The 16,996-nt window shown below is 41.8% G+C and overlaps 1 protein-coding gene, 1 long non-coding RNA gene and 1 other non-coding gene across 3 annotated transcripts; all 3 read left to right on the forward strand.

The window, feature by feature from the left end:
* Nucleotides 1-418: 418 nt before the first annotated feature.
* trnal-aag (transfer RNA leucine (anticodon AAG)) lies at nt 419-500 on the forward strand. Its single transcript has one exon. It is a non-coding gene; the product is annotated as a tRNA-Leu (tRNA).
* A 139-nt stretch (nt 501-639) lies between these two features.
* polr3e (polymerase (RNA) III (DNA directed) polypeptide E) lies at nt 640-14,751 on the forward strand. Its single transcript, XM_085170650.1, has 21 exons — nt 640-813; nt 1,550-1,654; nt 4,275-4,325; nt 4,484-4,561; nt 4,791-4,906; nt 4,988-5,070; nt 5,256-5,363; nt 5,935-5,984; nt 6,295-6,414; nt 6,535-6,620; nt 6,783-6,827; nt 6,926-7,017; nt 7,225-7,345; nt 7,473-7,554; nt 7,642-7,701; nt 8,025-8,182; nt 8,279-8,340; nt 8,434-8,891; nt 11,477-11,554; nt 12,562-12,684; nt 12,764-14,751. The coding sequence occupies exons 2-21, from the start codon at nt 1,616-1,618 to the stop codon at nt 12,818-12,820; spliced, it is 2,067 nt and encodes a 688-aa protein (XP_085026776.1). The 5' UTR covers nt 640-813; nt 1,550-1,615; the 3' UTR covers nt 12,821-14,751.
* Nucleotides 1,662-3,141, forward strand: LOC146512457 (uncharacterized). Its single transcript, XR_014875749.1, has 2 exons — nt 1,662-2,969; nt 3,020-3,141. It is a non-coding gene; the product is annotated as an uncharacterized LOC146512457 (long non-coding RNA).
* Nucleotides 14,752-16,996: the final 2,245 nt, after the last annotated feature.

Below are 16,996 nucleotides of genomic sequence, written 5' to 3' on the forward strand. Positions count from 1 at the left end.
TCAGAATAAACATGAGGTTTTCAAACAGATGACGTACGTACGACGTACACTTTTTTGTTGTAGCTATCTGTCTTAACAGCAGATCCACTCACACTACGAAGCTGATTAGGAAGGCTGACTCTGTGCTGCAGACGTGATTTGAAGTTAAAGTCTGTAACGACTCCTATCTGTCTATTGAGGACACGTTTATCCTGTATTTGCTGCTGCAGTCTCAATAAACGAGCTTAATAGAAGTGCAATAATAAAAAACATTAATTTTAATTGCCCATGAGACTTCAGGGTATATTTTGCATGTCCTTGGATTTCATATTACATAATTTTTGTCTGAAGTCCATTTAAAACGGGTACAACCCAAACTTTATAGTCGGGAGGCTTTATATTTGCTATTAGCCTCTGTTTCAATGTCTCGTATCACAACGGTAGCGTGGCCGAGCGGTCTAAGGCGCTGGATTAAGGCTCCAGTCTCTTCGGGGGCGTGGGTTCGAATCCCACCGCTGCCAGAATATGTTTTTCCCGTTCTATTCACGAAACAATTTTATCTGAAAACTTAAATTGTCCACAAGTAATACCTAGGAGTATTTGGTTATGAATGAAGAGCGTACTAAAATAATGACACAAGCGGACTCGCTGTGCATTATGGGCGCGGGCTCCTCCCCACGTGTCTGTGTGGAGCAGAGTCAACATGGTATCACAGCAGCAGCAGACTACAGCTGTCTTGAGTTAAACTCCACTTCAGCAGCAGCTCTCCGCACCACGTTCCTGGGCTAGCTACACCCGGATGAGATAGCTAAAGCTGAACGGTGAAGTGTGCAGGTGAGGGAGGAATCTGCTATTCTTACATAAAGAAGAGTTAAAATCAGGCCCGCTGATTGAATCTGTTATTTTAACTAAGCACGCCATGCTAAGCTAGCTCACGCTAGGCTACATTTGCTAGCTACCAACTTGGTAGCTAATATTGTTGCTTGTACGTTTGTTTACAGGAAAATGACATCTTCAGCTTAGTGCTGTGTATCCTATCTTCTTTATATTGGTGTTGTTTTTACATAGGAATAAAAAAAATCACCCGCTGTGTTGTGTAGGGCCTGTGATAAATGCTCGCAGGGTTTGCTGCTAATGGAGCTAACTTAACCATAAACATTCTATATAGGCAGCCAGTAAATTGGCGTCATACTTTTTTTTATTAGCTTGACACAGTGTTTGATAGGGTTATGTTTCCACGAGAAGGAGTCTTTTACTGCTGTGTTGCATCATGTGGATTTTACCTGTGTGTCCGTGAAAGCATCACATGACAGGCGGCACAATTACCATAGGAAGTTGACTACTTTAGCATCTTATGGTTTACTTGTTGAGTTAATTGAAGAGTATCGGCTATTACCAATACTGACACCTCCTGACTGAACTGTGATGTAACTGTGATGTACAGGATCACTAAGTTCCTGTCATCTGGTGCCTTTGTTGCCTGCCTGGGTGTAGCCACTCCATAACAGTAACAGGAGTGTGCAGCCGGACATTTAGCTCCTGTGACCCAGTTTGTCTTTTATTTTTCCAGGTTGCACCCCCTTCCCCTCTCCCCCAAGATTTTCCCCTCTCACCTTCTTGCTCTGATCACATCAACATGGCCAGCGGTGATGATGATGACCCGATTATAGAGGAGGTATGTTTAAAGGGTTAAGTGAAAGGATATTACACGTCTCACTGACCTAATCAAGTATGATACAGCATTTTTTCTGCCCTGTGCACCTTTTATTGCTGTTCTGCATTTATCAGTGTGAACAGCCTCACGGGAAGTAAACAATTCCCAGGTGTTTCCCATGCATAGTTTCTGTTCGGTGTATTAACAGGTAATGAAATCACCTGGTAGCAAATATCAGTGTTTATACTCATAGTTGTAGTGTGAATTTTGCATATAGTCGTCATTGGCATGACTGTCGTGGCAATTTTTGGCTTTTAATTATTTCTTTGAAGTGATCATTTTCCAGGGTGGAATGATTGTACAGCATACATATTTAATGACTTTAAATATGTACTTTAGTAATTGGTGCTGAAGGTTTTACAGTGCCTTTTAACTTGACAGGGACACAGTTCATTAACTGATTAGTGATCGTGGCTTGACTACTTCTGGCAGCTAATTTTTCAGCAGGAAAAGTTTGTTTGAACTAAGTGGAGACACTGCTTATTTTAATAATCTATTATTTACTTGGTGGCACGGTGGTTAGTTGTGAGTCACTCCTGCCTCTCAGCAAGAAGGTCATGGGTTCGAATTTAGTATCTTTCTGTGGGTTTTGCATGTTCTCTCAGAGTGCTCGACCCACAGCCCAAAGACACACTGTCTCTGTCTACATAAACGCACCACAAAGAGGCTACAGGCGTTACATTAAATTATGCGGATTAACTGCTAACTAAGTCTGATATGATGTTTAAATCAGGCAACTTACTGAAGACAACTTTAATACTTGGTATTGCAGTGATACCTGCAGCACGCAGAGGTGAATCTAAAGAGGGCATGGGGCCCTAAGCCATATTTATTTAAAGGCTATCCTAACAAAACTTTTAGAATCAAAGAAAAAACAGGGCTCGCAAAATTGCTAGCCCGACGTCCCGGGGCTAGCGATTTTTCCAGTCGGGCTACCAAAATCTATCTCAGCCCTGCCCGTCGGGCTATCATAGGACGGAAAAATATATGTCAATGCTTTTGCATTCTTTCGAAAATGTAGCTGAGTAATTATGTCATTGACATCGATGAGCCACTGTCAATATGTGACATATTGAAATCGCGTTTGAATTTGCGCTTGTTTTTTGCTTTCACTTTACTTTGCGATCGCGCGAACGGTGTGTAGAGAGCGGCAGCACTGATTGGTGAGTGACGATTAATTGCGCACCAATTCCTCTGACATCGTCTTATCACTCATTAGCTTACTATTCAAACATGACAAGTGAAATCTCTCGCAGCAAGCTTAAACATGTGAGAGGTTGATCGCGCAGAGAATTGCTGACCGTTATGTAAGTACGTATGTAAAAGCAGCAGGATTTACGCTGGTATTTTAGTTCTGCTCAGCCAAATAAGACAGGTCAGGGTGAAGAAGGGGCAGCCAAAGAAAAGCCTACCACAAAACGGAAAAGTTATGACAAATCAGACTATGAGGCAAAAAGAAAGCGCAGCTTTTTTGGTTTCATGGACAAAAGAATTTCTGTGGCTGGAATATGACGAGCTAAATAACATGATGTTCTGCCAGGTGTGTTGTGAGTTTCATTCGATTTCTGAGTCGACAGGCGCCTTTGTTACTGGGACCAGTAATTTTAAGAAAGACCCCGTCAGAACCCATGAGAAATGCAAGAAATGCATTATTGCCCAGTCTGCAGTATCTTTCCCAGAACAAACAGCAATTGCAAAAAACATACTAAAAATAAACCTGAAAAATCTGTGTAGAGCAGCGTACTATGTTGCAAAGAGTGAACTACCATTGGCAAAATTTAGCAGTCTTTGCAAACTTCAAAAAGCAAATGGCCTAGATCTTGGTTCCACTTGCCTCTTACCCGTGACTTCAGTGGAAATGTCAGATTCGGGATCTGACACAGACTGATTCATGTTCTACACAGTTCTTACAAGTTCATAGAAATTTCTGTTCACTTAGAACCAAGTATTTGAGTTGATGAATGTAATTTTTATACAGTTGTTGTGATTTGTATTTTAACAATTTTTTTTAAATTAATTTTTGTTTCCGTTACAATATTATACTTTAATGTATAATATTGTAAAGGAAACAAAATGGGAAACAAAACATAAAAAATTGCTCTTTTTTTTATTCGGGCTACTTAAATTTATTTTGGGCTACCAAAAACTGAAGAGTGCCTGCAGAAGGGCTACCAGAGATTTTGAAACTTTGCGAGCCTTGAAAAAGATTGCATTAATTAAATTTTATGAGTATTTAAGATATAAAAATCAAAGCTTTTTTATAACATACAATGGCCAGGAAAACTTTGGTTGGACACTGAATTATAATTAACATAAATTATTAACATCTACATCATCATAAAGTCAGCACAAACACTTTGGATCAATGCAAACTGAATTACTTAAATATTCAAATGCTGCACCCCTACTTGTCTGTCTCTTTGTGTTAGCCCTGCGACAGACTGGCGACCTGTCCAGGGTGTACCCAACCTCTCACCCTGCTATGACCCTGAGTTCGGGAACTTTGGAGGAAAGTCTGGTTTGGCTGTTGGCTCCTGACGTCAGCCTGTTTGACTTTGATCTATGTTTGTGTTTTTTCTAGATCGACGTGTACCTCGCCAAAAGCCTGGCAGATAAGCTGTATCTTTTCCAGGTGAGCTTTTCCCTTTGTAGTAGCCGTGCACTGATGAGCACGACCTCACGAGCCCACATGTGAGCAGTTTCTCTAACTTATCTGGACCGTCTGGGGTGTGATTGATGTTTAATGTTCTAAGAGTCACTAATTGAGTTCACCGCTTTCCCCTGATGCAGTACCCTGTGCGACCAGCCACCATGACCTATGATGATGTCACCCACTTGGCGGCTAAGATCAAACCCAAGCAGCAAAGGGTAACCAGAAACCTGATGTTGATGTATTTTGTTGAAAATGTGTTTCAGTTTCAGGGGAGATGTGTGAATTGAAGAAAATGTTAAAGTATTGGATATCACCAATTTCTCAAGTTAATTGGTTACATCAGGTTAAATTATAAGATAAGATTTTTTGTATTACAAATTTTCAGAAATGTTGAAAGTCATTAAATCGGGTGTTTGTATCATTTATGTATGGCTCCTTATACAGGTGGAGCTGGAAATATCCATGGACACAGTGAGTCCAAACTACTGTCGCAGTAAAGGAGAGCAAATTGCCCTAAATGTGGACGGCACGGGTTATGACGAAACCAACACCTACTCTGCGTATGTTCTTTTATTTATACATTCTTCTTTGATTCAGGTCCTGCTTCTGGTCTGACTGTTCAGTTTTTTCCCCCTTTCTAGTAAAATGATGGACAAGCAGACCTTCTCCTCCATCCAGGCCACCACCAACACCTCCAGATACGCAGCTGCTGTGTTTCGCAAAGGTCTGACCTGATTAACGGGTTCAGCAGCCCGTGTAGTACATTGTGGCACCATGTTTGTGTTTTGGCTTTGTGACCTCGCACCAAAAGATAAAAACAATCAGCCATTGAACCACACATATTATGATGAGTCCACTCCAATCAGAGTAGGATTTATGATCTGGTTGTTTTATTGATGGCGTTAACAGGTGAGCTTCACGTCACACCTTTGACTGGAATTCTTCAGATGAGGCCCAGCTTCTCTTACCTGGACAAGGCCGACAACAAAACCAGAGAGAGGGAGGCGGCCAATGAAGGTGTGCCTGCTTTTCCTGTTTTCCAGATTAAATTCTGAGAAGGATTATTTAGTATACACAGTTTATCTTTTGTTTGAAAACCTTAATTGTTTACTCCTAGAAAACCTTGATCTTTCCTGAACTGAGTGGTTTTTGTCGTATTCCATGCCTGCTTACAGAACAAAATGACTGTGTGTGTGCATCAGATGTTAGTGAGGATAGTTTCTGCCTATGCAGCTAGCCTTGGGGAAAACCCCAGAAACTCTTCAGAGAGGTTTTAAACTTTTCTATTAGGGTACAAGGGAGGCTGCCAAATGTCATCCTTACTGAAGTTAAGATGTTCTAAAATGAGTTTGTACCTCTTCTTTACATTTTTCAAAGGGGCAGTTATAAGAAACTGGGACTGTTGTGGAGGGTTTATTTGTGTGGACCTCCACAACAGTCCCAGTTTTTTAATATTTGCCCCTTGGAGAAATTAATTCCTCATCCCTGCTTTAAAGTATGTTATATGTTTATTTTTAGATGTTTCTTCAAACATCATGGTAGGAGCAGGTATGATTACAGTTATTTGACCAGAGTCTTGTGTGTACAGGTGGAGACTCCTCCCAGGATGAAGCTGAGGAGGAAGCCAAGGCTATTACGGTAAATGCTTAGACACAAACACTTATGATCAAGCTCAGGCGACCGTGGCTCAGGGGGTTGGGAAGCGTATCTGTAACCGGAAGGTTGCCAGTTCGATCCCTGTCCTGGTTGTTGTGTCCTTGGGCAAGACACTTTACCCTACCGCCTGCTGGTGTTGGTCAGAGGGGCGCAATATGGCAGCCTCACTTCTGTCAGTCTGCCCCAGGGCAGCTGTGGCTACAACTGTAACTTGCCTCCACCAGTGTGTGAATGTGAGAGTGAATGAATTATCATAATTACACTGATTTAAGTTCTCCTGCTCGTGCTCCAGGTGAGGTTTGCTCGTCCCGAGTCGGAGCAGGCCCGACAGAGAAGGATCCAGTCATACGAGTTCCTTCAGAAGAAGCAGGCGGAGGAGCCCTGGGTTCACCTGACCTATCACGGAGTCAAGGTAGAGGGAGTACTCACCATTAAGAATGAATTTGCCTCCTTTCATGAGCGCTGACGTTATGAGATTTGTGCTGGTTATGCATCATCATGAAGCAGTTTGTGTTTGCAACATCGAATTCAGGACGGGCGCTCGGAGCATGAAAGGCAGTACCTGTTCTGTCAGTCAGGGGATGCCTCGGAGAACTCTGAACTGGTCAAAACTCCAAAGTGAGTACAAATAAATAACTTCTTGATACTTGTGCTTTTTTATTATCTGAATTAAATTGGATGTGTAGTTTATTTTTTAGGCACTGATGAGCTGTATGTTGATGCAGTTTTAGTTCTGCTGCTGTTCTGTTCTCCTCTCTCACTCCTCTCTCATTTTCTCAGGGAGTATCTGGCGATGCTGATGCCGCCTCTTGCAGAGGAGAAAGTGTAAGTGTGCCCCTCTCTTCTGGCACGTACATCTGCATGTCAACTCAGTGACAGTCTGTGAATCGTATCATTTACTTGCTTTCCTCTCTGTGTGTCAGGGTGAAGCCTGTGGGTCCCAGTAATGTGCTCTCTATGGCCCAGCTCCGCACTCTGCCACTCGGAGAGCAAGTCAAGACTCTGATGAAGAATGGTAGGATAACATGATAAAGAACAGCTTTTTATTTTTTTTATTTATTTATTTTACAATGTATTGTTATTATTATTTTTTAACACACATGCAAACATCCATGGCAGTCAACATTTCCTGTGCAGTTTTTCTTTGTACCACGTGGGGGCACTAAAGCATAAACAGCGACATCATCATCATACCATTCATTTCACTGTCTCCCCTCTCCAGTGAAGGTAATGCCATTTGCTAATTTGATGGGCCTGCTCGCGTCTGGCACAGACTCGACCTCAGTGCTGCGCTGCATCCAACAGGTGGCGCTGCTGGTTCAGGGGAACTGGGTTGTCAAGAGGTAAGACCAGGAATCTTTTATCTAACTGAAACGTTCAGGAACCACAGGTCAAGCAGGTCTTGTCTAATTCCATGTTTTTATATTGAGTGGGAAATGACTGATGTGGGTTTTAATTTTTCCTTCACAGTGATGTTCTGTATCCCAAAAACACCTTCAGTGCTCACAGTGGTGTTCCTGCTGAGGTGCTCTGTCGTGGCAGAGACTTTGTGGTGAGCTTCTCTCAGTTGTTCCTCCTTTAATGAAGCTACAGCATAATGCTTGACAGGCACAGTTTAAGTCATCTTTTCATTTCGTAGATGTGGAGGTTCACTCTGGAGCGCTCTGTGATGAGAAAGGAGATTGCATCAATCATCAAAGTAAGGACGAGACCAAAATGAGATGCTTGATTGAATGTTTCTGTTTGTTAGTAACCGAAATGGCTCAGGAGAAGTAGCTGTGCAAAGTTAATTGCTTAGGGTGCGTTTTTTATTTATTTATTTTTAATTAGTGGTTCATTGAACTTTGAATTAGTCCTTTAAGTTGTGTTGCATCCTCGACAATCAGGATGTGGAAGGATGCTGTTTTTGGGTCTTTAATGTCCCCCAGTGTATTGCCCTCTTTTGCATTTGTGACCTGGAAGCTGAAGTTGTTCGGTACATTCAGGTAAAGAGAACTAACACCTTCCTCCTTCTTCCTTCAGCTTCCCCCAGAAGATGTGAAAGAGTTCCTGGAACATGTGGCGGCTCCTCGGGCAAACCGGGGCTGGGAGTTCCTGTTGCCTACTGATGTAGACTTTATTAAGAAACACCCAGATGTTGCCCACAGGCAGAACATGCTGTGGCTTGGCATCCAGAGCAAGTAAGCAACACGTTGAAAGGGCAGCACATCAGCAGTTTAGCACTATTAAATGTTTTTGCTGCAGTGGAATAATCTGGCTTGTTTATTTTCCTGAAGGCTGGAAAAGGTGTTTAATTTCTCTAAAGAAGACTTTGTGCCAAAGAAGTTCGCTCAGCCTGGTTTGTACTGAGTTACATTTTGTCAAACACCCCTCAAATGATATCGGTATACTCTGCTGAGCTTATTCAAGTGATCTATGCGGTGTTTTCTAGATGTCCACATCAGCGGGGAACAGCGTCTGAAGATGGCTCAGGAGCGAGCGCAAGAAAACCAGTCGACTCTGCAGAAGGACCTGGAGGACAGACGCGCAGGAAGCAGCATCCACATCAAACAGGAGCCTGTCAGCAACAGGGAAGATGAGCCAATGGACACATCCTGCTCCTCCTCAATCCCCAACGGTTCTCTCAATGGTTACCCCAGTGCCACCTCTCCCGACTTTGATCACACCAACGGAGGGAGTCCCGCCAACACGGCGTCCCCAGAGCTGCAGGACTTTGTGATAAAGACTTTCCGGAAGCATTTTGTGATCACGTTGAATGAGCTGAAGAGGCTGTTTAACCTCCACGTGGCGTCCATACCGGTCGGCCGGAGCGTCTTCCACTCCATCTCAGATCACATGCTACAGGACGCCATACTGCTCAGCCAACAGTGCAAACAGATAATGGTGCCTGTGAGTCTTTTTTGTATGTTGTATATTGGAATGAAATGCACAAAAATGTTTTGGCTGTTGCTGTGCAAGAGTAGAAATGGCTAATCCGAACATCTGGTTTAGTGGACATCTTATCTAAACATCTACGTAATAACTTCTAACCATCATCTTCCTCTTAAACACAGTTTGGTTGTGCTGGAGGCAGACTAAGCAGAATATCCCACACATCCTTCTCCCCATCAGTGCTTCTCAGCTCCTCCTAGAGGATCCCGAGGCATTCTCAGGCCACATGATATATAAGAGAGGCAGTTATCTTGCAAAGTGCAATTGCAGAATAGTGCCACTAGATAGCGCCTCCCTCTTTTTTGTTTTTGAGCTACTATAAAGAGGTTTTTTTTCTTTATTGACCCTGTGCACGAGAAAATTCTAACTTCCTGGTTTGAGACCGGATGTGGGGTTGTACATTTCCGGTAGCTTTACTTTGCGGTCAATCGCTACTGCGAAGATATACTCCAAAATTGATGTCCAAAACTCGAAAACGGAACGATCGCGTTAAGTTACAAAGAGGAGAAGGTGGGAACACTCAGCACTGTTGTGTCATAAAAATCTAATGATCAATTTTGACGTTTAAAGAGTTTAGATCGATCAGTTGTTTACATCACTAAACACAAGCAGAACTGCATCACTGCAGCAGAAGACACATCGTCCACATTCAGAAGCACATCTCTGTATAGTGACTGGTCTTATGATTTAAACAGGCAAATGTTCAGCATTCAAACTACAGGTGAACAATAGTCAAACCAGATGTTTTCCCCGTTATGTCGATATCAGCTAGTCAAGTACACAGTACACAGCATGTTAACAAACCGTGAAAAAAAGCCACACAAAAAATTAATGATTGCTGGTAACGGTTTCTATACATTAGTATTTACGAAGGGTATGTTGTGACTTACCTTCAAAATTACAGCGGTCCCTCGCTATAACGCGGTTCACCTTTCACCTCGCTGTTTCGCAGATTTTTTAGTGCAAGTTTGCAGGCTTATTTTTTTACGCCACATTGCGTCCTGCGTCCTGATCGCTGTAGACGATCTCCTCCGTCTCTCCTGTACAGTACAGAATCTCTGCATTGATTGCTAGCAGTGTGACTCTGAAGTGCAGTACTGTATGTCCACGATGTACACGAAACGTTTTGCACCGTCAAAAAATAAAATTGGCTACTTGATTTCACCTATCACTGGTTATTTTTAGAACATAACACCCGCGATAAACGAGGGACAGCTGAGAAATATAACATTTGAATCCATTTTCTCTTTTCCCCTGAGGCGTGGGGGAAAAATATCGACAAGTCGATGAACATCATTTACAGATATATTGGGTAAATGCCCGAGACATCTATAGAAATGTAAATCGCCGCTTTATTTATTTATTTGCTTAACTTGTTTTGGACCGTAAACAGGGCGCGAATAGGACACCGGAAACAAAACTCCCCACAGGAGTTTCCGGACCGGAAGTAGCATATGCTAACGTGCACATAGTCAATTACTATTTTTTACGTGTTTGGGTCTTTAGTAGTTAGTGCAGTGAAGAGGAGACAGGACAGCGGAGCGAGCGAGTAGGAGAACATGCTGCAAAGGGCCTTTGGCCTGACTTGAGCCCGACCACTGAATTTAGTCTTTCAACATATGATCAATCTGTGAGGAACATCAGCACCGCAGAGAGAAGAGTTTATATAAACTCAGCAAACAACATGTGACTGAACCATGCTGCTAAAATGGTTTTAATGGGACATTTGGCTATTAACTAGAGACTTTGTTTAAAGCTGCAACAATCTGTAAACCAGTGTCTAGCTACAGTTGAACTCATCTCGTCTCACCTATTATTGACCGGCAGAGAATCTAGACTTAGACTCTGAGGGTGATGACAGCATTTTCAGGGGTTTATGAGCAGCAAGAGTAGTTTATGAGTAATCTGGGCCAAGACTTTGTTTGTTTAAAAATGCAGATAAGAATAAGAAAAAAAGAGTAGTTAGAGCAGTTAGTAGCAGATGGTTTTATGATGCTATTCGGCAATTGCAGCTCTTCCTTTGCCCTCCACACAAAGTTCTCACTTGCATACAACCAAAGCCTGATCCAACATGATTCGTTAGTACTCTGCAAAGAAACCAGGAAACTTCTCATAAAAGAAGTGTTGCCCCTTTGGCTACATATTCATCATATTCAAATTAGTTTGTTTAAATATGTCAAAGCGAATGTGAGAATTTTCAAAGTTCAAACCAAAATGATGATAAAAACAACACTGTTTCATAACACGATACTCAGATCTAGATGCATGGCTAAAACATAGACTGTACACAAAGATGGACACAGCCACCCGCTGGTCTCTGCAGTTTGCACTTTGAAGCTTCTGTATTTGTGTTTTGCTAGTTTGTGAAGCCAGACTCAGATGATCATTAGAGGAACTGTTGTTTCATTTTTCAGCTACAGAGTGTAGCACTCCACACAGTCCAGATAATCTCAGAAGACTCAGTCTGAGCAGGCAGTTGAGCTAAGAGCAGGTTTAAGGATCAAATCCTCCTGCCTAACATTTCTGTTTCCCTCTAACTTCAGTTTCCTGCTCAGACCAAAGCAGCCCCAGATGAACAAAAGGTGTTTGGCTTGTGGGAGACTGGAGAGGACTTCGACAAGGTAAACACTCACAGCAATCACTGAACTTCACAAGAATTTAAAAAATAATCTATTATTATTATTATTATTATTAATGAATCAGTGATGTTTTACTAAAGTAAGATGCAGTTCTGTGAAGTGTTTTCTTCAATTTCTGACATAGACTTGCTTTGGTCAATCAGTGTGTGGCGTTGCTAATTTATTTAAAACGCTAGTGCAGAATTAAAAAGGGACCAATAAATATAATACAGCCACTACTTAGTTAGCTCAGCACAGCATTTGGAAACAAGGAGAAATAAAACAAGCCGATTACATCAAACAAGTTGTGCTTTTATGTTGTTACATGTGAAAGCATTTCTTTTGCCAGGAGTTACAAAAACAAGCTGCTACTGATCCAGTCTTGCAATTTATCCATATTTCCTAATGTGCTGATTTAGTGATATTAAGATTTAACTACAAACTGTATATAAAAGATGGGTGAAGCCACTGTGTCACCCATTGGTTTGTAAAATCCTGTTTTGGGGGATCAGTTTTAGCATTTTGGCCACTGAGTATCTTGTTTGTTTGTTTTCTGCCATCCCCATCTTGGCTCACGGTCTCATTGGCTCACGTCTTGTCAGTCACAAGTGATTAGCTAATCCCAAGGATAAGCCTCCTCTCTGAGACATAGTATGACCAAAATTTCTCAAAGTGAACCATATTTTTCTTTTATGCAAGATGACCTCAGATGGGTGACTGAGCCCATTAAACTAAAAACATGATTACATGGGGCAGAGGGGTGTTTTCCTTGAAACTTGTATAGGATTGGAAGTCAGTGCCCATTTAAATGAAGGTTTAAGGCACTTCTGTGCAGTTTCACACTTTAGACCCAGAAGCTCTGTACGTCTTTTATACCACCAGTGCACCCAAGCAACCCTCTGATGTATTTACAACCTTGTTATATGTTGGTAGTCTGCTCACTTCAGGTGTTTCAGCTGCAGTCTGCAGAGTTGAATTCATACTTCTGTGTGGTTTTGTTCTCCCTGCAGCACCGCCGGCTGCTCTATGATGTGTTCACTAAGAACTACCGGGTCAGGAGGAACATAATCCAGGCCAGACTGGCTCAGGAGCTTGGAGACGTGTCTAAAGCCGACATCGACCGGCTGCTTAATGTGAGCCCAGTTCTGAGTCTCAACGTCTGCCTTTCAACCAGATGTTGTCCACTGATCTAACCTGTTGTCTGGTTTTCAGGAGTGCTGCAGCAGCCACGCAGGGATGTGGTACCTAAAGGGAACAATACAGTCCTGACCCCGGGAGCCTCCCCCCATGCAGTCACCCCCAGCCAATCATATCCACTCTCAGGTGTCCCGCAGGAGGGCAGTGGAAAGATGAGAGCCAATCACAGCAGCTCGCCCCGCTCTGAGAGTGGGCGACTAGAGGACAAAGCTGTGCTCAGAACAAGAAGCTTTTCTCATTTCAGCTGAAGCATTTCTGATCTTCGTGTGAGCGCCCCGACTCAGTGGGAGGACTGAAGCTCCCCACGTACTCTGACAGCTCGAAAGCCTGAGAGAGAGGAAATAAATGAAGAACTAGAAAGATGAATATTTGCGGTTTATTGGTAGTTTTTTGTTTGTTTTATTGCATTTGTGACCTGAAATCGGATTATTCTTTAGCTAAACCTTTTCCACATCAGTTTGCTGTTTACAATTGAAAGCAGCTGTGGCTCAGAGTGCTTTCACTTCACCCCTCCTTGTCAATCTCCTCGGAGAAAAAACACATTTTACTTTATTGCTTCACCAACAAGGCAAATGTTGTTTAAGGCCTTTTAGGCACCAAAATTCTCCCTTAGTTTTTACACTTTCACCAATCTGACTTTAAGGAGTATCAGCTGAGTATGATATTTTTATTTATTGCATAAAAGAGGAAGGGTGGGTTTAAAGGCTTCAATGCTTAGATAAAATATGGCCAAATACTGTAAGAAAAAAACCAAACCAAGCTAAAGTATTAATGAACTGAAATCTCTGATGACCTTGGCAATCGTGGACCTGAAAGCTGCTTCATCAAATATGGTTTCCTACATTTCTGTTATTCAGTCACACGTACTGATTTCTAAACTTTTTAATGAATGTCGAGGTTTTTGTTGGCTAAATGTAGAGTTTCAGATTTTCCTTTCTTTGAGAGGAACTTTGAGTGACCGATTTCTTGATGAGAACCAATAAAGATGTGATTTGGAATAAAATGTAGATCTGTCTCTGTGCAAACACCAGTCCAGCACACAAACACTGGACCTTCCCAAGTGGCGATGCGGCTGATACGCCCATGTTATTGCCACGTGCTGCTATCTTGAGCCTCCGTCTAAAGTGCCTCTGCCTCACAAGGCATTCAGGACAAACTCCAACCCTTCATATGAGGTAACACTTTGATTTCCAACACATTGCATTTGTGGACATATGAGCTGAAATTCAAGCCAAATCTGATTTCCTCCATCAAATATTCCAAGTAATATTTTTTTTTATTGGTTTGTTATTTTGCTCAATAAATACTTTAAATGTTTGATGCCTTTTGTCATTATTGCTGTAGATTTTTGTGAAATGTGGAACAGGCATTGCTGTATATGGATTTCTTCCAGGTACCAAATCCAAATCTTTAATATGTGTGGTTCATTTATTTGAAAAAACAGAAAATTTACATTTATTGCCAAAGGTGCTCTTTTAACACAACTTACAGACCTGGTGGGAACACTTTAATGCAGTTGATGGCTTTGCATTTGATTTTTCACTTTTTTTTTTTTTTTTTTTTTTTTACAACACTAAGTCTTTAAAGGAGGCAGTTTTTGGTCATTTCTAGCTCCATTTATTATTCCTCAAAACTCTTCCAAAATATGCAGAAGCTCATGTTTTTTTTCCCTCTTTATTATGACCAGCAGGATACTAAAATAGTGTTTTTATAGTGTTACGGATTCAAATATTGGGGATGGATACAAGAGGAAAACCAAAATAACCACACTGGTCCGGCCGGGTTGAGTCAAACGATGATTTAATGAACACACGCGTGGGAGATGGACACCATACAGCAGACAGCATCAGATCTCAAAATGGTGGAGCCTTGATCAAACTCTTATAGCCTCTAGTGGCCCCCACCTAATCATAAAAGCCTAAACATTCACATTCTTTCTCTCCCACTGCGCCTAAGCTACGACCTTGGCTCCCTGTTTATCTGCTCCTGCTGAGATGGGGCAGTATGCTCTGTTCTCTTCTAACCAGACAAATAAGGCGATGACTTTCTGTGAACAGTATTTCTTATAACTCACAGTATAATGCATCATAAAACAATATCATTCATTCACAATAAATCAACAGTCTAATGTAAGGCAAATCAGTTTACCAAATGTAATAGTTATCACCTTCTTCTAATTCAGGAGAATAATGCAAACTAAAACTACATAATAATTCACAATCTTTAATTAGGGGTCTAACATGGCATAAAATAATATTATAATCCGACAATAGTTTACAAAAACAATCACTGAGGTACATACTGTCTCCCACACCTGCCACTTTGACCTTGCTGAGGTCCAGTGTGGGTGCCACGCCCACGTTGAAAGGGCTCTTGGGAATGATCTCCAGGACACAGGAAATTCACAGGAAAGGGAAGCGATCCTATTTAATATGACGCATATGTAACAAACTATAGATCAACTAAGATCTAAAAGTGAATTACAACACAATAACTACTTGGGCTAGTAATAAGACCCTGGCCAGAATCAGAAGAAACCAAATTTGTGAGGAGCCAAAGTGTTGAGCAGCAATAATGACTCTTCCAATGTTTTACATAGGTTTACCGGCAACATAACGTTTTTTCAAGGGATGGAAGCCATGTTCACGGTTAATCACGTGACAAGCCTTGAAGCAGGCAGTGTTGGCAACTTAGCGACTTTGTCTCTATGTTTAGCGAGTTTTCAGACGCCCCTGGGCGGAGGATAGTCCTCCCCCAGCTGCTATCAGGGCAGGAGATGTGCACACCTATGCGTCCAAACTGTAAATGAATCGCGCATGAGCGAAGCCGCTGCTCCCGCACTGACTGTAACGCAGTCAGTTCTTCTTTTACTGTTATGTTGTTTTGTGGATCACAACTACTACTTATAAAAACACACACACACACACAAAGTAACCAGAGTGCCTATTTCGGGTCACTTTTGCCGGTCCAAGCCCGGATAAAGGAGTAGGGTTGGGATTGTGACATTAAAAAAGCCAATAATTGGTAAAAGAAATGTCATTTGTAGCTGTAAATAAATTGGAAATGCATTTAGGATGTTTTTTCACTCACTTTCTGTCTCTTCCATGATGTTATTTTTGTCTCCTACACTTTCCAAAAACTTTTCTGCTAAAAGTATTTAAAGTAATTATTTAGTAAAACATAGAGGACCAGGAGTTTTTTTTTTTTTTTGGCGCCACCGGGCCCTCTGACCACCACCAGTAGGCAACGGGTGAAGTGTCTTGCCCAAGGACACAACGACCGAGACTGTCCAAGCCGGGGCTCCAGCAACCTTCCGATTACAAGGCGAACTCCCAACTCTTGAGCCACGATCGCCCCTAATATATACATCATATTACCAATGCAGTATTTACGATCTTTTAAAAAAAATGAATTATAAATACTGACTCAATTAAAGTCAAATGCATCTTCCAGGGAATACATGCAAAGACTGGATTAACACTGAGGTATAAAAATAAAACGTGATTACACAAGAAAAAAAATACCTTACTGCAATTTAAATTGTCCAACTGTGGCCAACGCGCTCCCCCTAGCGGACATATGTAAACATTACACAAGATATCACAAGACAAGTGTTTTAAAGAAAGTAATTTCTCCAGATGTTACAGACTAGTATCTGTGATGCTTCGGCATTTTTGGGGGGAGTTTTGAGGGATACTAAATGGAGCTAGAAATGACCACAAAGTGTTGTAAAAAAAAGTGAAAAATCCAATGCAAAGCCATCAACTGCATTCTTTTTCTCTTCAAACGTGGCTGTGGTTTGTGGCTGAGCTGCAGGAGAGGGTAGTGGTGTCAGGGGAGGCTGACTCACACACCTGACCCCTTCATGTAATCATGTCTTCCCTGCTAAAGACGTTGCCGGGACCGGAGGAGAGGGTGGTGTGTGTGCTACAGGAGCAGTTGGAAAGCTGTTAAACTGCAAAGCTGCTGGTGTTGATTGATTTGCTAAATTTATTGCATTTTTATTGTTTCAGTTTAGCCATCTGATCAGAATGTTTATAGTAATGTAGTCTTCAGATCCAGAAGTGATGGAGGAGTTACTTTACTGTAGTGTTTGTGCTGCCATCTTAGAGGCTTTGCATAAAGTTAGTCACCAGTTTGGGCCCTAATTTGATCTGAATTCTGCAATAATCTGCATTATTGGACAGATAACCCAAAAGATCAGCTCATCTCCTATGGATAAGGCTATGGTGATAGTGGGGAGGAAGA

Source organism: Neolamprologus multifasciatus, chromosome 8 (assembly GCF_963576455.1).
Source record: "Neolamprologus multifasciatus chromosome 8, fNeoMul1.2, whole genome shotgun sequence".
Classification (NCBI taxonomy): domain Eukaryota; kingdom Metazoa; phylum Chordata; class Actinopteri; order Cichliformes; family Cichlidae; genus Neolamprologus; species Neolamprologus multifasciatus.

Bases quoted from the DNA above. Each gene is read 5' to 3' on its own strand.
- polr3e (XM_085170650.1), top strand. From the start codon at position 1,616: ATGGCCAGCGGTGATGATGATGACCCGATTATAGAGGAG. The intron at 5,985-6,294 runs GTAAATGCTTAG...CTCGTGCTCCAG, and splicing joins AGGAAGCCAAGGCTATTACG to GTGAGGTTTGCTCGTCCCGA. The intron at 7,346-7,472 runs GTAAGACCAGGA...TTTCCTTCACAG, and splicing joins GGGAACTGGGTTGTCAAGAG to TGATGTTCTGTATCCCAAAA.